Source organism: Anopheles darlingi, chromosome 3 (assembly GCF_943734745.1).
Source record: "Anopheles darlingi chromosome 3, idAnoDarlMG_H_01, whole genome shotgun sequence".
In the NCBI taxonomy this organism is placed as follows: domain Eukaryota; kingdom Metazoa; phylum Arthropoda; class Insecta; order Diptera; family Culicidae; genus Anopheles; species Anopheles darlingi.
Window position 1 is genome coordinate 57,410,781 of NC_064875.1, and position 16,408 is coordinate 57,427,188.

Here is a 16,408-nt window from a genome sequence, read left to right on the forward strand (position 1 = left end):
GTGAAGCCCCCCGACCCCCCGACCCCCGACCCCTCGACCCCTGTTGCACTTTGCGTATCAATGTGCAGTGCTTCGCCAGCCCGGCCGCCAGAAACCCAGGTACGTTGTAAATACCATCATAATTCTTTTGACCTGCCACCAAATCACTGTTTGTTTTGACGTTGTACATGCCTGACCCCCCGACCTCCCTGCCGTTGTGCGGTACAGCACCGGTGCCAGCACACCCCCGGACCTTTGCCGCGGCCCCGCGGGGCCTGACTCCGGGGTGGATTGGTTAATTTTTTAACACGTGGTAGACATAATTGAGGCGTTTGATTAATAGCTGGTGGGCGCGTGTTTGTTCGCCCCGCGACAACGCAACAACGGCGTAACGTTCCGCTTTTTTGGCTACCGAGCGGGTCCTTTTGAGCGCTGGTTTGACGGGGACAATGACAAGTGCTTCGCGCAGGATCCCGGCTGCTACCAGAGTGTGCTATTGAAGTTAGCTACCTTCTGGGTGTAAATTGACAGGCTCTAGACGTGGCTGCCGGCGCCACCAGAACTGCAGAACTGCAGATACTGCAAGGCACCGATAGGCCAGCTGCAGGCTGTTGCTTTTCCCTCCTCGCGGGGGATTAGAAGTGCGAAAAGTGTCAACCGTGCGAGGTGCGCCGCTAGGTGGCGTTCGCAGCCACGGCTAAGGCAACTGCGGCGTGCGTCAATCGGTTGACCACTGGACGTAGACGTAGATCGACTAGGACGGCATCAGCAGCGAATCGAACGTCGCGAAAAGTCGAGGCCGAGGCTCCACTGTCATGCTCCATTAGCGTGGAGATAAATTTAAATAGCATAAATGTGTTTCTCGATCGACAGAATCGGTGTCAACACGGCATCGGTGTGTTCGTGTGTGTCGCGAGGTGTGTGCTAGCAGTCAGCCTAGTAGCTTCGGTCAGAACGTAGGAACCAGTTTTAGAGCAAGTGTGTTCTAATGGTGGAATGCGCGATAACAGCTGTACGGCAGCACCAGCTTATCAGCGTGACCTAGTAGAAGCCCGCCAGAAGAATGTTAATGAGTAAACCGGCTTGATAAAGGGCTTGACCGAGCGTGAATCATAATGCGTGTTGGCGGTTTGGCCACACAGGAGAGCAGCCGAGGATCAGCTGGACAGCAGCAGCAGCAGCAACAGCAGCAGATCAACTGGAGCACTGCCCTGTCTAGAGTAAGCCTGAGCACGCCCAAAAAACATGCAGGTCTAGGTTAACGCAAGAATGCGTTACACATTGCTGGCTGGCTCCCCGCGGTTCGGTTCTTGTGAAGACTAATAAATCATGCTCATAAATAACGTTTCGCACTGACTCGATGTGACAAGGTCCTGGGCATGCGCGTCTGGATTACGCCTCTAACCCGGCCCCCGGGAGTGCTGGAGGTCTGCTCCAGATATGTGACGTGCGCTGCGTGCAGCACGCACGCCGACGACGACGACACTTTTGATAGGCTTTTCGTGTCGAATATTTGATCAATTCTCGAACCACGGGCGCAACCTTTAAGCCTGGCGTCCGCTGGTTGGCCGCTTGAGCTGTTTGAGTGTCTTAACTGGCCTAATAGTACCCGCTTTAACCCGCATCGCCAACGCCGCTGGATGGCGTGTGCGATCAATTTGAGGTAGGTATGAATATGATAATAACACCGTTCGAACCGATCGGAAGCGCCAAGGACCACCTTGGCTGAATTGCAGTGGTCAAGCCAGTAGGTTGGTTTGAAGACAGGCGTTAGGTGCAATTAAAGGACTAGATAAAGATCTGGAAAAGCAGCAGCAGCAGCAGCAGCAGCAGCTGGATTATCAGCCCAGATCGGCCCAGAGCAGCAGAGGCCCGGGCAGAGGGCTGAATGAAATCTTGTCCTCTCGGTCAGGCCAGGCAGGTGCGTAAGGTGCGTGCTAGCACTGGATGCTAGGTAGTTCCTCCTCAGGGCCTGCATAAACTATGCACCAGAGCCCGGGCATAGGGCCCGGCCTGGCTGCAGCGAGTAAAAGTGCGGCACGAGCTGTGCGCTGTGGCATGCTGTGTTACAACCGATCACATCGTGGTTGCCCTGCAGCTGTATCGTGTGCTGAATATCAGCAGTGGAGGGCTCATTTTTTATCCACCTTCTCATTGATCGTTTCTTGAGACCTGCTGCTCGCGGTCTCGCGTCGGTCGTGCCGCTTGTCGGTGTCGGTGTCGGTGGTCACCTGAACGGGGGGGTCCTCACGCACGCCAAGTTATGAATAAATAGAACAGCGAAACACCCAACGACCAGCGATCTAGCAGCGCCACCACCACCAACACCAGTACCACTACCACCATCATCATCATCGAGCAGCATTGTGATCGCGCGATCGTTATCAGGCTAATACACTACACATGTAACCAGCCGCTGTGCCGTCTGTAATTGTAACAAATCAATTTAGATCACCGGATAATGATTGGTTAGGCGGACGGAGAGCCGTTGCCGTGCAGTAACGCAGGCTCGGGAACTCATAAAGTGACGTCGACGACTGTTTTCCAAACCGCACTCCCCGCACTGTACTGTGTGTGTGTGTGTGTGTGTGTGTGTGTACAAACCTGGCAGGACCTGGAAGGAGTAAGGCGAGGAGTGGGGCGGTGAAAAACAAAACAGAAACCGCCATCCGCCTGCCAGCCCGCGAGAACACGCAATCGGCGCAAGGCCCGGCGACCGGCGACGTGAGCGCGCGCGTGCGCGAGAAGCGAAATGTATAATTTAGAGCGTGAGGCAAAGCGCACCGTCATCGGCATCGGGCAAGAAACTGTGTTACTATACTTAAGCTAAACGATGCCGATTTGAGCCCCGGTACTATCTGCCTCGATTGATCAGTCGTCGCTTCGTCGCTCGGAGGTGTTTATTGTATCAGAACTAATAGAGTGGGCTTATCGCTGCAAACGGATCGGAACTCGACCGTGGTAACGACCATTTGCATGCCAAACCATAGCAGGCAGGGAGGCAGGCAGGCAGGCAGGCAGCAGGCTGGTTGGTTGGCAAAGGTCACTTTGACAGAGCAGAGTGTTTGACACTTAGGTCGACTCTTGGTTTTGACTGCAGACGGTTCTAGTGCAACTACTTGAACCAAAAACCGATTAAATGGCTGGACCAAGAGAGGGTCATTCTGTTCGCTTTGCACCTGTAAGTGTGTGTGTGTGTGTGTGTGTGCAAATCAATTAGCAAACGGTCTGCAGATTCCGTTTAATGAATACCGTACAAGTCATTGGCAGAATCCAGCGGCCAGCCTAATGTCACCTGCTCCCCGCCACTTGGACGTTTCCGTTTGTGGACGTGGACATCAAATTATGGTCGGCGTAATGAACACGAACAGGTTGACGACACACACACAGAAACGCAGACAGACTGCGGTCTGTCCTAACGGCACGCACAATTGCAGATCGCTATATAGGCAGCTTCGTTCGTACCAGAAACCGTGTACGCCATTTTGGAGCGATGGCATCGAGGGAGAAATAATTGCAGAACGAATGCTCCTACGAAGAACCTCTCAACCGATGTCGCGTTTGGTGTCGCGTGTGATGGAGAAGAAGGTGGTGTGGTGATGTCGTCCCGGCCGCGAAACTTTACCGCTTCACTCGAGTTCACCAAACCCGCTCTGATTGGATTAGTGATCGAGGCTATCGGTGTGGAGCGGGGAGGGGGAAGGGGAGACGGTAGCATTTGAATTGATTGTGGTGGACCTCCCTCTGCCCGCCGCTGCCGATTACGACACTCCTCTGTTCACGATGCGAAGCCAATAATGACGTACATCTCGTCCATGTCCATGTACCAACGAGCGTCGTTCGGTACATAACGGTCTCTGCGTTGATAAATTATTAATTGGCCGCTAGAATGTTGCCAGTGGCCAGCGCCGGCCAGCAGGATTGCGTTACGCGTGGTCCGGTCCAGAATGGTGGCGCTCAGGACCTGTGTGTGTGTGTGTGTGTGTGTTTGTACTCGCCTGCCTGCCAACGAGGTTAGTTTGTTGCAGTGCGGGAAATTCCGCGAAACCAACCCGTAGCCGAAGTCATGGCCAGCCGGCAGGTATTATCAGTGGCCACTGGCTGTGGCTAATCGGATTTAAATTTTCTTTTAATTGCTTCATTTATGCGGTAGCCAATTTGTAACCAGTGGACCCACTGGCGACTCATAGTTCACATAGTCGCGGTGCATTCCTTAGCCAATTGTGGCAAATTCGCGGTGCGTGTACGTGCGTGTCTATTAATCCTGATTCCGGCGTGACCAGAATTCACGCCGCCGCCATCGCTACAGATGCCCTTCATCTTCGCCTTACCAGCAGCAGCAGCAGTATTGTGGTCAGCGCGTATTAGTGCTCGATCGCGGCAGTGTCTATCACCCGGGCCTGAGCTGCTGCTGCTGCTGCTGCTCGGTTAGCCAATCCCCGGGGTAACTGATACTTGCCGCGCGCACATATAATCTACGCGAGGGACGTACGGGCGTAGTGCGTGCAGATGAGGATTCGTGGCCAGTCCGTCCGTCCGTTCGGCCGCTCGGTGCATAACGATGCGTTTGATGCATGCCGCACCGCACCGGGCGAAGCTCGAGGGGTCCGGGCAATTTTCCTGACAGAAACATGTCAAATCAAGACTTGATCGAGCCCGAACTTTGCCTCGGCTGCTGCCCCCGTTGGCTGCTGCCGGTGTCGGCTGGTGCTGGTGAAAGGCCACCACTTGGTACCACGGTGTCTGCCTGGTAAAACCGACTCGCTCTCGCGCGGTGGCAGACGAGTGTGCAGGTTGGCTTTTCAGAAGTTCAGACTCTTCTCCTGAGAGAGGGGCCAAGGAGAGGTGGAGGTGGAGCACCCTTTGCGATGGTGGTTTTATTTTGAAAAATAAACCCCAAGCTAATGCGGTGGTGCGATCGATCGATAATGGGTTTTCCTCCTCCCGGGACCTCCCGAGACCGAGTACGCCAGGGGAGGTCCGGAATGATGGAATGGTTGGACCCGACTTGGACCCGACTATCCGACCACGGCCACGGCTTGGGGACATTTTCAACTAATCGCCGGTGCTTTGGACGAACTGCAACTCGAGCAAAAAAACGGTTGGAGCTACTTTGTTTTTAAAGGAGACCGGCGGTGCACCGCCTCATCATGGCCGTAAATCATTCCGACGCTAACTGGTACTTACCAGTTCTAATAGACCAATCGTTGGAGCCTTTTACTCCACTTTGTTATACCCTCAATTCCACTCCGGGTGTCCTGACGCATGGACCGAGGATCGAGAGTGAGAGAGAGTAAAAAAATGGCGCTGGGAAAACGAGTCAGCAACTTTGTTGTCGTTGCTCGCGTCCATCTGGCGCGCCAGGTTCCAATCTTTTACAGCCCGAGATGGCGACAAAGATAATCTTGTTGACAAACTGTGTGCTAGTGTGCGTGCATGCGTGTGTGTGTGTCTTGCGGTGTCTTTATTTCCCCACTTTTTCTAACGCGATCAGTCAAGCAGCAACCATTTGGCACCATTAATTTGGGGAGTCCCTCTTGAGCCCGCCACAATATGTGACACTTCGCGTCGCGTCGCGTCGCGTCGATTCACTCTTAAGGGGCATAGATGCACGGTTTCGCTTGAGAAGGAAAAAAGGCTATCGAACTGTCACGGGCGCCCGAAATCAATATAATCTCCGAGCAAGGTTGTCTGCCTGCCCGGTTTGTTGCGGGACCGACTGGCATCTCGACTGGCCACACTGGCGTCGTCCCGCATCTCCGTCCGGTGACATTGTGTTGTCAGACGCTGGCCCTGCTCTGCCCTGCCCTGCCTCTTGCCGTTCGACGCCCACGTTCGGTGGAAGAATAGCCGGCATGTTTTGACACCCGATAGCCCCGGCGATACCCCCCGCTTTGGGGACAAACGTTGGTTTTGTACGACTCTTTTGGGCTGTTTTGGGTGGAGAACCACCTACTACTACTACTACTACTACTACTGCCAGCCTACCGGTCACTGGGGATCGCGCCTTTCACACCAGCGACCGTCAAGGAAGTCCAGAAACGGGGTCCAATTACGAGAGTGCCAGCCAGCCAGCCAGAATCCCTCTCGTGTGTGTGTGTGTGCGCGCTGGCCGGATCTCGTGACAACCTTGGCTGAGTCACGTTTCATCGGCCGAGCGCATTCTCGTCTACTCTTTGTTGAAGGAACTCCTTTCGACTTCGACTGCTGATGTAAGAGCAAGATGGCGGGCGTCTACAAGTAGCGTGTACCGTGTACGTATAATTCTCGGAAATGAAGTTCGGGTTACAAGGGATATAAAAAGAGAGAGAGAGAATGAGAGAGGAGCTGGCATCGGTACGGCACCGAGACCTAGTGACCTTCAGGGCAGTCGCGCCGGATAAGATAAGTTAGGTGCGCGGGGGAGCGACGGTGGCTGTGGACTCTGGCGAAGAAACAAAAGTGAAATTTAATCGTTGGATCAAATTATGCAAAAACGAAACCTGGACTACTTAATACCACCACCAACACCACCACCTACATACGGAGTCTGGGGGGTGTATTATTGCGCCGTCGGGGTCCCCAAAAAACTGGGTTACAGTCAGTTTTCAGAGATTATCGTTAAGGAGCTGAGTTATTGAGGTCTCGGTGCGGGAACGTAATCGAAGTGTGCACTGGCACTGTGTACGTCCTACGGTCGCCTGATGCCAGAGTACTGGCTGGCTGGCTGGCTGGCTTACTTGGATCCGCTTCGGTACTGCGCGGGCTCCTGAGATGACCCCACACCGTTGACCTTGCCTTTCAATTGGACCGAAGCTGTGACCCCACGTGACGCTTCCCACTGATGGATCCGGCTGCGGCGCCAACTTGGCGGCTTGACCACACCGTCCACACGCCTTCAAATCGTGAAGTCCGCGAAAAAAAGAGGGCGTAATGGTTATTAGCACTTTCGGTGATTCCGCGGGACGCCGCGGACGGCGCGATAACATTCGCGACTCGCGAGCTCTGCGTAACCCTGGCCCAATGACCGACCAGCCGCCTGTCCGTCCCCCGTTTTCTACAATTTACTGCACCTTCACCGGCCTCGAGCCTGATTGTCTGAGGGTGTCAGCCAAAAGGAAGGCAACGGCAAATGCAACGCCAGAACAACGCAATCAAATCTGGATCAATAACACTCATGATTTATGTGGCCGCGTACGACATCTAGATCCGGCTCTCCGGCTCTCCGGCTCTTGGTCATTTGGCATTCCTCCCGGTGCCCGGTTCGGCGAGAAGCGTTGCGTGTTAATTATAAGGCTGGGTCCATGGGGCAGAGGCTGCGATTGGTCGGAGCGCAATGTCAAAGTCATTGGGGCGCTCGGCTCGTCCCGGGCAGAGCCAGTGCCAGTGTGATAGGGGCCCCTCGGCCCAGCTGCCGACTTTGTACCAAGGACGTTCGATCTGCTGATCGATCGACAAGTTTCGTTTTCGTGCCAGTTTCGTTGGAGAATGGAATATAATTAGTAATAAACATTCCACAGAAACGGCATTGGGGGCGGGTACGGGTGTTCTAGCTCTGGGCGTATGTTCGATTTGCTTCTATGTTTCTATCGACTCCGAACCGGATCTGATCGGATCGGAGTGATCCCGGAACTAAGGTGACTCAATTAGCGTTGGCGGTATCTAGCATCGTTGGTCTACCAAGGTTGTTATTATCCACTTGAGCTTGGGAATGACTGTCCGCTGCCTTATGGTGCGATGAAGCAGTTCCAGCGACTTTTTTCCATTACAAACCCGAGGAAAGTAGCCAATAAAGTGATGTTAATGATTGCACAATGCGCTAGCAAATGGGAATTGATTACTACTGATTGTAGATCCGCCAAGATCGCAAGTAAACCCTTAGTATAAAGCATTCGATGCGATTGCCTGTCCAGGAAGTCCAGCCTTCTGCTTACTCAGCACAAGCTGACGGTCACGTTGGGCTGCTGATGCTTTCACTTTACATTTTATTAAATAGACCACCGTACTGTAAGACGTAACAGATCTCAGTGAACGACGCTTAGTTCACCTAACCTCCAAAACGCGTGCGTTTATACTAGCGAGTGGGTTTACTTCATTTCATTTTTAAATTAAACTATCACGCACGACGGTTTTTGCTCGTGATTGTATTGCACTGTGTGTGTGTGTGTGTGGGTGGTGGGCTTTGGGCCGCTGCCACCTGCCTTAAGCGTAATTAGTAGCGTAGACCGGATGTTTGCGCGATTGCTGCCGTGACAGCATCGATTGGACCATGCGCTGCGAGGCTTCCTTCTGCTCGTTCGGGACGAACAGGACGGGACCGGTGCGTGCCTGGCGCGCTCCCTTCGCCTTGAAGTAACTCGAGTAGTCGGGCCGGTGGACGGGACCGGTGCGTGCATTGAACTTGTAGACCGACGGTGTGGCAAAGTTCTTCAGCCCGGGTGTGGTGAGGGGTTTTAGCAGGTTTTTCTTCGGCCGACTATCCACGTGCACCGTGTGTACCTTGGCCTTCTGCAGCGTCACCGGGTGCGAGACGGTGTTGCTGTACTGAGCGAACGGCCGGAAGCTGTCCTTGGTGTAGTACGGACCGAGCTCACTTTCCGTGATCTTCGAAAAGTCTACGTCCGGTGAGATGGGCCTCAGCTTGGATAGATCCGGTGCCTTCACTTCCTCGATGCGGATGCTCGGTTTGAATAGGTCCTTATCTTCTTCGACCGATTCCGAGAAGAAGTCGGACGATTCCGGTGCGTAGTGCTTATGGCCGTGCTCGTACTCTGCGCCGCTCGAGGCGTGGTGAGGCTTCAGCTCGTCGTACGAGTAGTGCTGATGCTTGAAGATCGTCTTCGGCGGCTCGTAGTGCTTGTAGGCGACCAGTGGTTTCTCCAGGTTGACGTGTGGCTTCAGCTCCAGTATCGACGGGATCGGACGCTTCTTCTCGCTGATCTCGGCAATCTCCTTCTCGTGGTGCGGCAGATCGGAGCTCAGGATCAGATGATCCTGTCCCTTGCTGAAGTGATTGATCTTCGACTGCGAGTGATGCTCGTCGTAGTAGTGGTGATGCTCGTTGTGTTCATCCTTCACCGGATGCGCATTCGGACCGTGTGTTTTGACGACCGCATTGAAGCCCGTCTTCGAGTCGGCCGTATAGTCCACCTCGCGGATCGAACCGTCCGGTTCGACGACGCTGTAGTGTCCCTTGACGATTCCATCATCGCGCGTCTCCCACTGTGACTTGACGTCGCCACTATGCAGATCCTTGACGCCGTAGCTGAACGAGTACGCCGGGTGAGCCTGAAATGGGAAGGCGAAATCCAAATTACTTCTCTGCTACTCGTTACCAGTCACATCACCACATCAAACCCCACCCCGAGGTGCAGTAGATGTCAGTCAGTGTCTCAATGACAATCTGGGTTAGTCCGGGTGCGAAACGCCAGTCCACGAAATGCCTCTCCGCCGGTATGCAAAGCTGACACCTAAAGCATGCATAATTGATCACGCGCAAGCCGAGAAGCGGTACCGCTGCAACAGCTGGAAAACCGCAAAACCCCGGTGAACCACAACGACCGGCGCGGCCCTGCTGCACTGTGCTACTCCGCCCATCTAATGGTCGAGCTCCGGGGTACCGGGGTGCGCTACAATGTAGCGTGAAGTTTATGATAATTTTTTAATTAGGAAAATATGTTAAATCTAATGCGAATAAAAGGTTCATTTGATACGCACGATCTGCGCTCGGGCGTTTGACGACAACGAAACGACAACCAGGGGGAGAGCCACGACATAGGGGCCCATGCCCCTTACCGGTGGTGTTGACGTTTATTGGACTTTCGCGCAGGTTCACGCACGTGCACCACCGCCGCCACGGAATGTCCTTAGCGGCAGCGGCAATAAAAACGTGCTGTTTAGTACAACTGCCGTTCACGAACTGCACTGGTCACCGTGCGTGACCGTGACGACACATACGTCCGTTAAAATGTTACTAATATCTAGCGCTTTCCGCGCTCCGCTCGTTTCGGGACCGAACCAGAGAGCGAAATTGTTTGCAGAAAGCAAAAAATATATATATATCTATCAACCTCGATAAGGACATCGTTCTAGAGGCTAAATCGACAGCGCTTCAGCGCTGCCCTCATTAGAGCGCGCGTATTCTAGCAATAAATTTGTTAATGGCGCCACCGTCAAGGGTGTTGCTAAAAATAGTGGTAATAAATAAAGATTTCACGCCGGGCATGCCGCGACGCCATGTAAATGTGGTACGTGCGTGTTCTTGTCTGGGAGCGTGTGTTTCGGTTTTTTTCTGCTTTTGCTCTACTTCTATTCCACGGTTGATTCCACGGCGCCAGAACTCCTCGGTTCCTGGTCCGGTTGACCGTCAGCCGGTGCGAATGGATGGAAAGGATGCGGAGGATTAATATAAATCTACAAAATAACTCTCTCGCTGGCTCTAGTCGTAGGCGCATTAGTGTCACGCTGATGTTTGTGTGTTTTTGCTTGCAGTCTAAGTAGCTGAAAAATATGAAATCCAGTATCTAGACTGCAAGGTCCAAGGTGCGTTACCAAGGATACGTGATGCATTGCTTCAACTTGCTGCACGGACTGGCAGTCGTGGTGGCGTAATAAGAAACAGTCATTTTGGTTTTGATACAGCTCTTCTTATTATGGTTGAGTGATTATTATCCGGTACCTTGCGTCACTTCACTATCAAAGGAGAATATGCATCGACGCGCGATGCTCATTATTAATAATCGCGCAGAAAAACGATTTTCACGCTAATACCAACCGCGTTGAGAAAGCGAATCACTAGTTTGTGACCTTGGTGCATGGTATGCGTGGATGCGTTTTATGCCCCAATTTATGAAGGCACCAAAGCATGAGCCATCTAATGATCTGCCCTGATGGTTCCGATAGCGATATCTTTGCAATCAGCTTCATTATCCCGGTGTTGACGCATACTTACGTATTGTGGGGCGTAGTCATGAAGATCGTCTTTATAGGAAGAGACCGAACCAATTGCCCCGATGGCGAGACCAAGCAGTAGACGCTATCGAAGAGAAGAGAAGATGAAGAAAATATATTACTTTACTGTCCAGCGATCGGATGAAGTCGATCAACGCAACTGTTAACGAATTGGAGCACTGCTTTCGAACGTTCCAGTGCTGCGTGGCCGTGCATTGCGACAGATTGGCTCGGCGCCAATTGACAATCCATTTTGGAACTTACTACGACAAACCGTCGCATTACCACGGTACACCCGCCTCTTAAGGTTGACCTCCAGGGGGGACCCGCGAGTCCGGTTTGAAAGAAATTTCCTTCATGATTTATTATCGGCCAGCTGAAGCAGGAGCCGGCCAGTTCCCAGCCAATTAAAATCTAAATTTACTTGCCCTCCTCCACTCGCGGCCCTTTCGGAATTGCAGACCAAGAGACCCCCTCGAGGGGGCGCGTTATTAATTTGAACGTCTCGGTGAGCAGCCGCAAGGGCCGCCCTCCGTAATCAATCTTCAATTCGGCGGCTCCGAAACGGCACGCACTGGCCTGGGCTCGCCTGGGCTCCCTTTCTAACGTGCGGGCCCGCAATCAAGGGCTTTGTGACATGTTTGATAAAAAAAACGGCCCACGTGTGCAACGCATTTGGATCGATTACCTCTTGCGGAAGAGGGGGAAGAGAAGGATGGTGGTTGGGTTCGGTTGCCGGATTTTTGGCCTCATTTGGTGCGCTGGTGGCGCTATTCCATTCCATTTAGTTTGCGGGGCTAAACATGGGGTGACCTATGCCAGCGCTAAATGGATGACCGTGTATGGGAATGTCTGACAGTTAGTGGTGGTGGCGCGGTCAGCGGTCAGCGGTCAGCGGTCCGCGTGGTTTGTAGAGGGACACTACTCCACGTTCCCAGAACCACCTAATCGGGGGCCTCGTTTGTCGAGTTTCGCTAATGTAATTCGATAAATATTAAGTCAACCACGCCCTCGGTCGCTCGCGTTAATTCACTCGAAAGTGTTTCAAAGCTGCACCTCAAAGCGTCTTATTCCATAACATACATTGACATACATTGTCATACCATTGGAGTGTTTTTGTTTTTGTTTTTTGTTTTGGAGGAAGTCCGAAAGATGTGTCAAATGATATTATGCAACCATTACGTGAGCCTCGACGTGAGAACCTCCGGCGAGGTCCGGATTTGAACCGGATATTGGCCCCTGGGAGCTGGTGGCAGGAAAGGAGCGGTTATGCGCGAAAGGAAGGCATCATCATGGCGTCGCTGGATGCTGGAACGATTTGCAAACAATCGTCATTAGCAGCGGGTTGCCCGTCCGTCGGCCAGCTAGCCGCTCGCTGGAACCGGTCGCGAAACGTTACTACTGCCGATGGCACCGGATGTTGGTTCAGTTGGCCAGTTTGCCAGCTAGTGGCGTACCGCTTTCCAATCCAACCATCCAGCTACGCAGCAATCGGCGCTTAAACACACTGTAGTGCCGGAGTTGGTGTCGGTCCTTGGCCCTTCCCGTCACTGGGCACGTCTCGCTCTCGCTCTCGCTCTTTGTGGGTGCACTCTGGGCACGGGAAAACCAGTTCTCCTTGTCTAGGCACACGCCTGCCTGCCTGCCAACGCCTGCTGCAACACACGATCGTTATCTATCGAAGCGATCGAGAGGATACCTGCGCTGCATATGCAATTGTTAGTGTGTGGGATTCTCACGGAAAGTGAAATTCGCTCCGTTTGCACTCGACTGCACTGCACTGCACTAGAATGAGTTGTTGACTGTGACATACGTGCATGCCAAACACACATCCCAATGCACACATCTCCTCGGACCTCGGAAGTAGCCACAGAAATGGGGCTTGACGGCGTCGATGGTGGTGGCGTCGTCGTGTAGTCTGATGCAATCCGGAGATTGTTGCATTCAAAACGAAACCTTTACGACGTCGTGTCGTCCGTTTCCGTGGTAGAAAGGAGGGAGGACAGGAAAGGACCGGACGTCAACGTTGGTTTGTTGCGGTGAAAAGCTGTAACGCGAGTTCCGGACAACCCAGCACGGCACATGAGGTGAAGACATGATGGTGGATTAGCATTTTAGGTTCAGTTCCGGGGGGGAGGGATGGGTGGGAGGCTCATGCTCATGGTAATCCCGCCTTTCGCCGGTCGCCGATAGCCACCCAGGGCCCGGGGCCAAGTAACTCGTCATCGAATGATGCAAATTGGATGGCGAATGGTGCAGCGAGAGGAGGGAGGTTCAATTAATGCCCTGACAGATGTTACCTGTTGTGTTCCGAGGTAACACTCATACTCATTACCGCACCGCATACTCTACATGATCCGCAACGTAATAGACACCGAAGACAGAGAGTGAGAGAGACACTTTAATGATCGTCATTAATAGGCCAGCTACCAGGCTTTCGGATGGTTCGGATGGCACTGTTTTGGCAGGACGTCAGGTGGACGCCCGGCGGAAAGCCAATTTCCCCGTCGTCCACGATCACCATCAACGGCCGGTGGCAGGCTAATCGAAAGCGATGTTTCTCTCATTCCAGGCTGCAGTGCTGCAGGTCAGGTTCGCGGACGTGCCTCGCGAACAATGCTGCAGTGGGCCATAAAACTATCCCCTTTAGTAGACAACCGGAGTGGCCCTCGGCTACGCTAACGCTTCCGTGAATCTGCTCATTATGCTGGCCACCGGTTTGGCCAGCCAGCCCGCTGTATCGCTTCCCGGAGATCTGCCAATGTTTATTGCTTTATTTCCTTTGCCGCCACCGTCGTCACCGGCATCTTCCACTTCACGATTGTGTAATCCACCCCGTCTCCCGTGATGCGGCGAACGATCGATCGATCGACTCCCTGCGCGGCATCGCCATTATGGCATCGGAATGGAAGGCGATCAAGATCCGATCCAGATCTCCAGCTGATCAAAGTTTGCATCTCAATCAGCTTCAGGTTGATGATATAATTTGGGGGAAAAAAACATTGCTTTCAATATCTCAAGCGCAAGCGAAATTACTGGCGCGTGGCCCGCCGTATCACCGAGCCCGTAATCGCCGGTTTCGAATCGAAATCACCTAATCAATACGTTCATGAGCGGCAATTAGGGAATTTTATGGATTTCTAATCGACACTTCTAACGTGCGCAATGCTGTGTTCTGCCGCGGAAGCTCCGCTCCGTTTGAATGGCTTGTTCGCACGACACAGAACATTATGCTCCACTGGGCGCTTGCACTGAACCCTGTAATCGCGGCAGGTCGGTGCGCGTTGTTCGCGCTGATGTTGTTCGCAGCAGCAGCAGCAGCAGCTCCAACGAGCAATCGATCGAGGGGGGGCTTGGCTGCAAAATCAAATCGCGAGTGCTAAATGCGCCAGTGTGTGTGTGTGTGTGTGTGTACGACCGGGCGCATGATTGCGCATGAAACCGAGTGCGATTGATTGATTTGCTGTCAATCGGAATAATCGCTGTGATTATGCGTGCGATTGGGTGTTAAATGGTTGCGCGAAATTGCTACTCAACCCCCCCGGGCGGGTGCCTACCATATCCACCGTTTGGCATACGGTTATCGAAAATAAGAAGGATGTTCTGCTTCTCACAGCTTGATAGCTGGGACGCAAATATGTTTGGAAATGATTGGCAAACCGAATCCGATCGACTGTCTTAAGATTCTAGGACACTCAGCACTTCGCTTGACATAAGCAACGCGTAGTGGGGACCATGTTCTGCAGATTTAACGGTGGCACTTGCCGCGCCTGTTGCAGTAATTACAGCTTTCTGCGTAGCTGCTGCTGCTCTCGCTACCGCTATTTGATTTGTCTCCTTCCTTGTCTCGTGCCGTGCCAATCCTCTCGAGTTGCTCGATCCTCTCTCTCTCTCTCTCTCTCTGTCGTACGCAACCGCAACAGGGCGCAGTGTGGCGCAGCACACCGCAGGCAAATGACGCTGGTTCGCTTTTGACGAATGCAAGATTAAAATCACATTTAGCATGAAACGAGGTGCAAAATTGCAGCTTCACCGAGCTGTGGTTCGCTTGCACACACCCGCTTGTGATATGTGCGTGTTGTCGTGCGGACGGGGCGGGGCGGGTTTCCTCAGCGCGCGCACATGCTGGTGGCCGCCCAAGTTGTCGCGGTTGCTGCAACATATGACAACGCCGACGACGACGCGATCGCCGAGGGGGAAAAAATAGGAACGAAACGAACGGAGGCCGCTTGCGGTTGCCTCAAATCTGTTGTAAACTTATCGCACACACATATCGCACATTAATTTCACTCCATTCTGTAGGCTGTGTACTGAAGAGTGTGGTAGTAAAAGGGAGGGGGTGCACTGGTATGCGCTGTGCTTCCGTCCTCGCTCGCTCCTGCCACTCCAATGGCAACAACAGGTGATGTAGAGTGCATTTCAAAACGCATATTTGTAACATTCACCCGGTATGCACGCAAGCACACGACTCACCTTGATCGGCAACATATTTGTAAATCGGCAACCCCGTGTTTTGTACTCCGCGTGAACTTCGCTCCGGGATTTGCTTAATGTTTTTTTGGAACAAATTTTCTGGCAGAAAACTGAGCACACTTTGATCGTAACCTGATCTTCTCAGTTTTTTCTTTGTCAACTTTCGTGTCACACAGAGCACACATACACACTCATACACCGGCAATTATACGCTGAACGTTGTGTCAATCAAACACTCAAACACCGATCGATCGAGATCAAAATTGTGCAAGGACCTTCGCTTGGTTCGCGCAAACAGTCTTCGCGGGGAGTAGCGTCTGCTCCGCGTGAAGGTCTCTTCACCAGTCAAGCGGTGTGCATCTTCATCGCACGTTTATATACGTTAACGCCGGTGCGAGCGTTCCTCTCCTGCACCAGCACCAGTAGAAGCAGCAGCAGCTCGTTGCGATCGAGGAGCAGGGCAGGCAATCGTATTTTCACCGAATGTCCAAAGTAAAAGCCTTTCTCCGGGGGTTCGAACGTTGTAGGTCTCGTGTGCGGATTGACTGGCGAACTAGTTAGTGACATCACGACCGGTCTGAGTCTGAGCGTGAGAGAGCGAGAAAGAGAGCGCAACAATAAGAGCTGGTGTGTGAGAAAGGAAACAGTTTTCTACGGCATACGGCACTAGCGGCAAACTGATCCTCCCCACAAGTCGCGCACTAATCGGATCACGAACAACGCTGGCAATGCGATTGTTGCCTTGATCTTGTGCTGGCCGCGATCAACGATCAGCGGCTAGCTAACCGTCCTGTCCGTCGTCCGTCCTGTCGGTGCACGGATACGGCGGATCGGAAAACGAAAGTGGAAAACCGGTTCGCGAAACGCCCGTTTTTCGCCCGCGCCAATCCACCGACCGTGGTGGATCGTGGTGACTTTCCCGGACGATCGTGTACGAATGCACGCGAGGGGACGCGAGGAAATGCGAGGGGAATGGATGCATTCGATGGTGCGGTGGTTTCCGTTCGGTACGCCGAGGCGTATATAT

General features: G+C 53.1%; 1 protein-coding gene across 2 annotated transcripts; it reads right to left on the minus strand.

The window, feature by feature from the left end:
* Positions 1 to 7,933: 7,933 nt before the first annotated feature.
* On the minus strand, positions 7,934 to 16,093 carry LOC125953856 (uncharacterized). Of its 2 annotated transcripts, XM_049683657.1 has the most exons (4): positions 16,044 to 16,093; positions 15,382 to 15,964; positions 10,910 to 10,993; positions 7,934 to 9,246 (listed from the first exon to the last, which is right to left on the minus strand). In XM_049683657.1, the coding sequence occupies exons 2-4, from the start codon at positions 15,394 to 15,396 to the stop codon at positions 8,161 to 8,163; spliced, it is 1,185 nt and encodes a 394-aa protein (XP_049539614.1). In that variant the 5' UTR covers positions 15,397 to 15,964; positions 16,044 to 16,093; the 3' UTR covers positions 7,934 to 8,160. The 2 variants fall into 2 exon arrangements, with proteins under 2 accessions (XP_049539614.1, XP_049539612.1); XM_049683655.1 differs by lacking the exon at positions 16,044 to 16,093 and having other exon boundaries at positions 15,382 to 15,978.
* Positions 16,094 to 16,408: the final 315 nt, after the last annotated feature.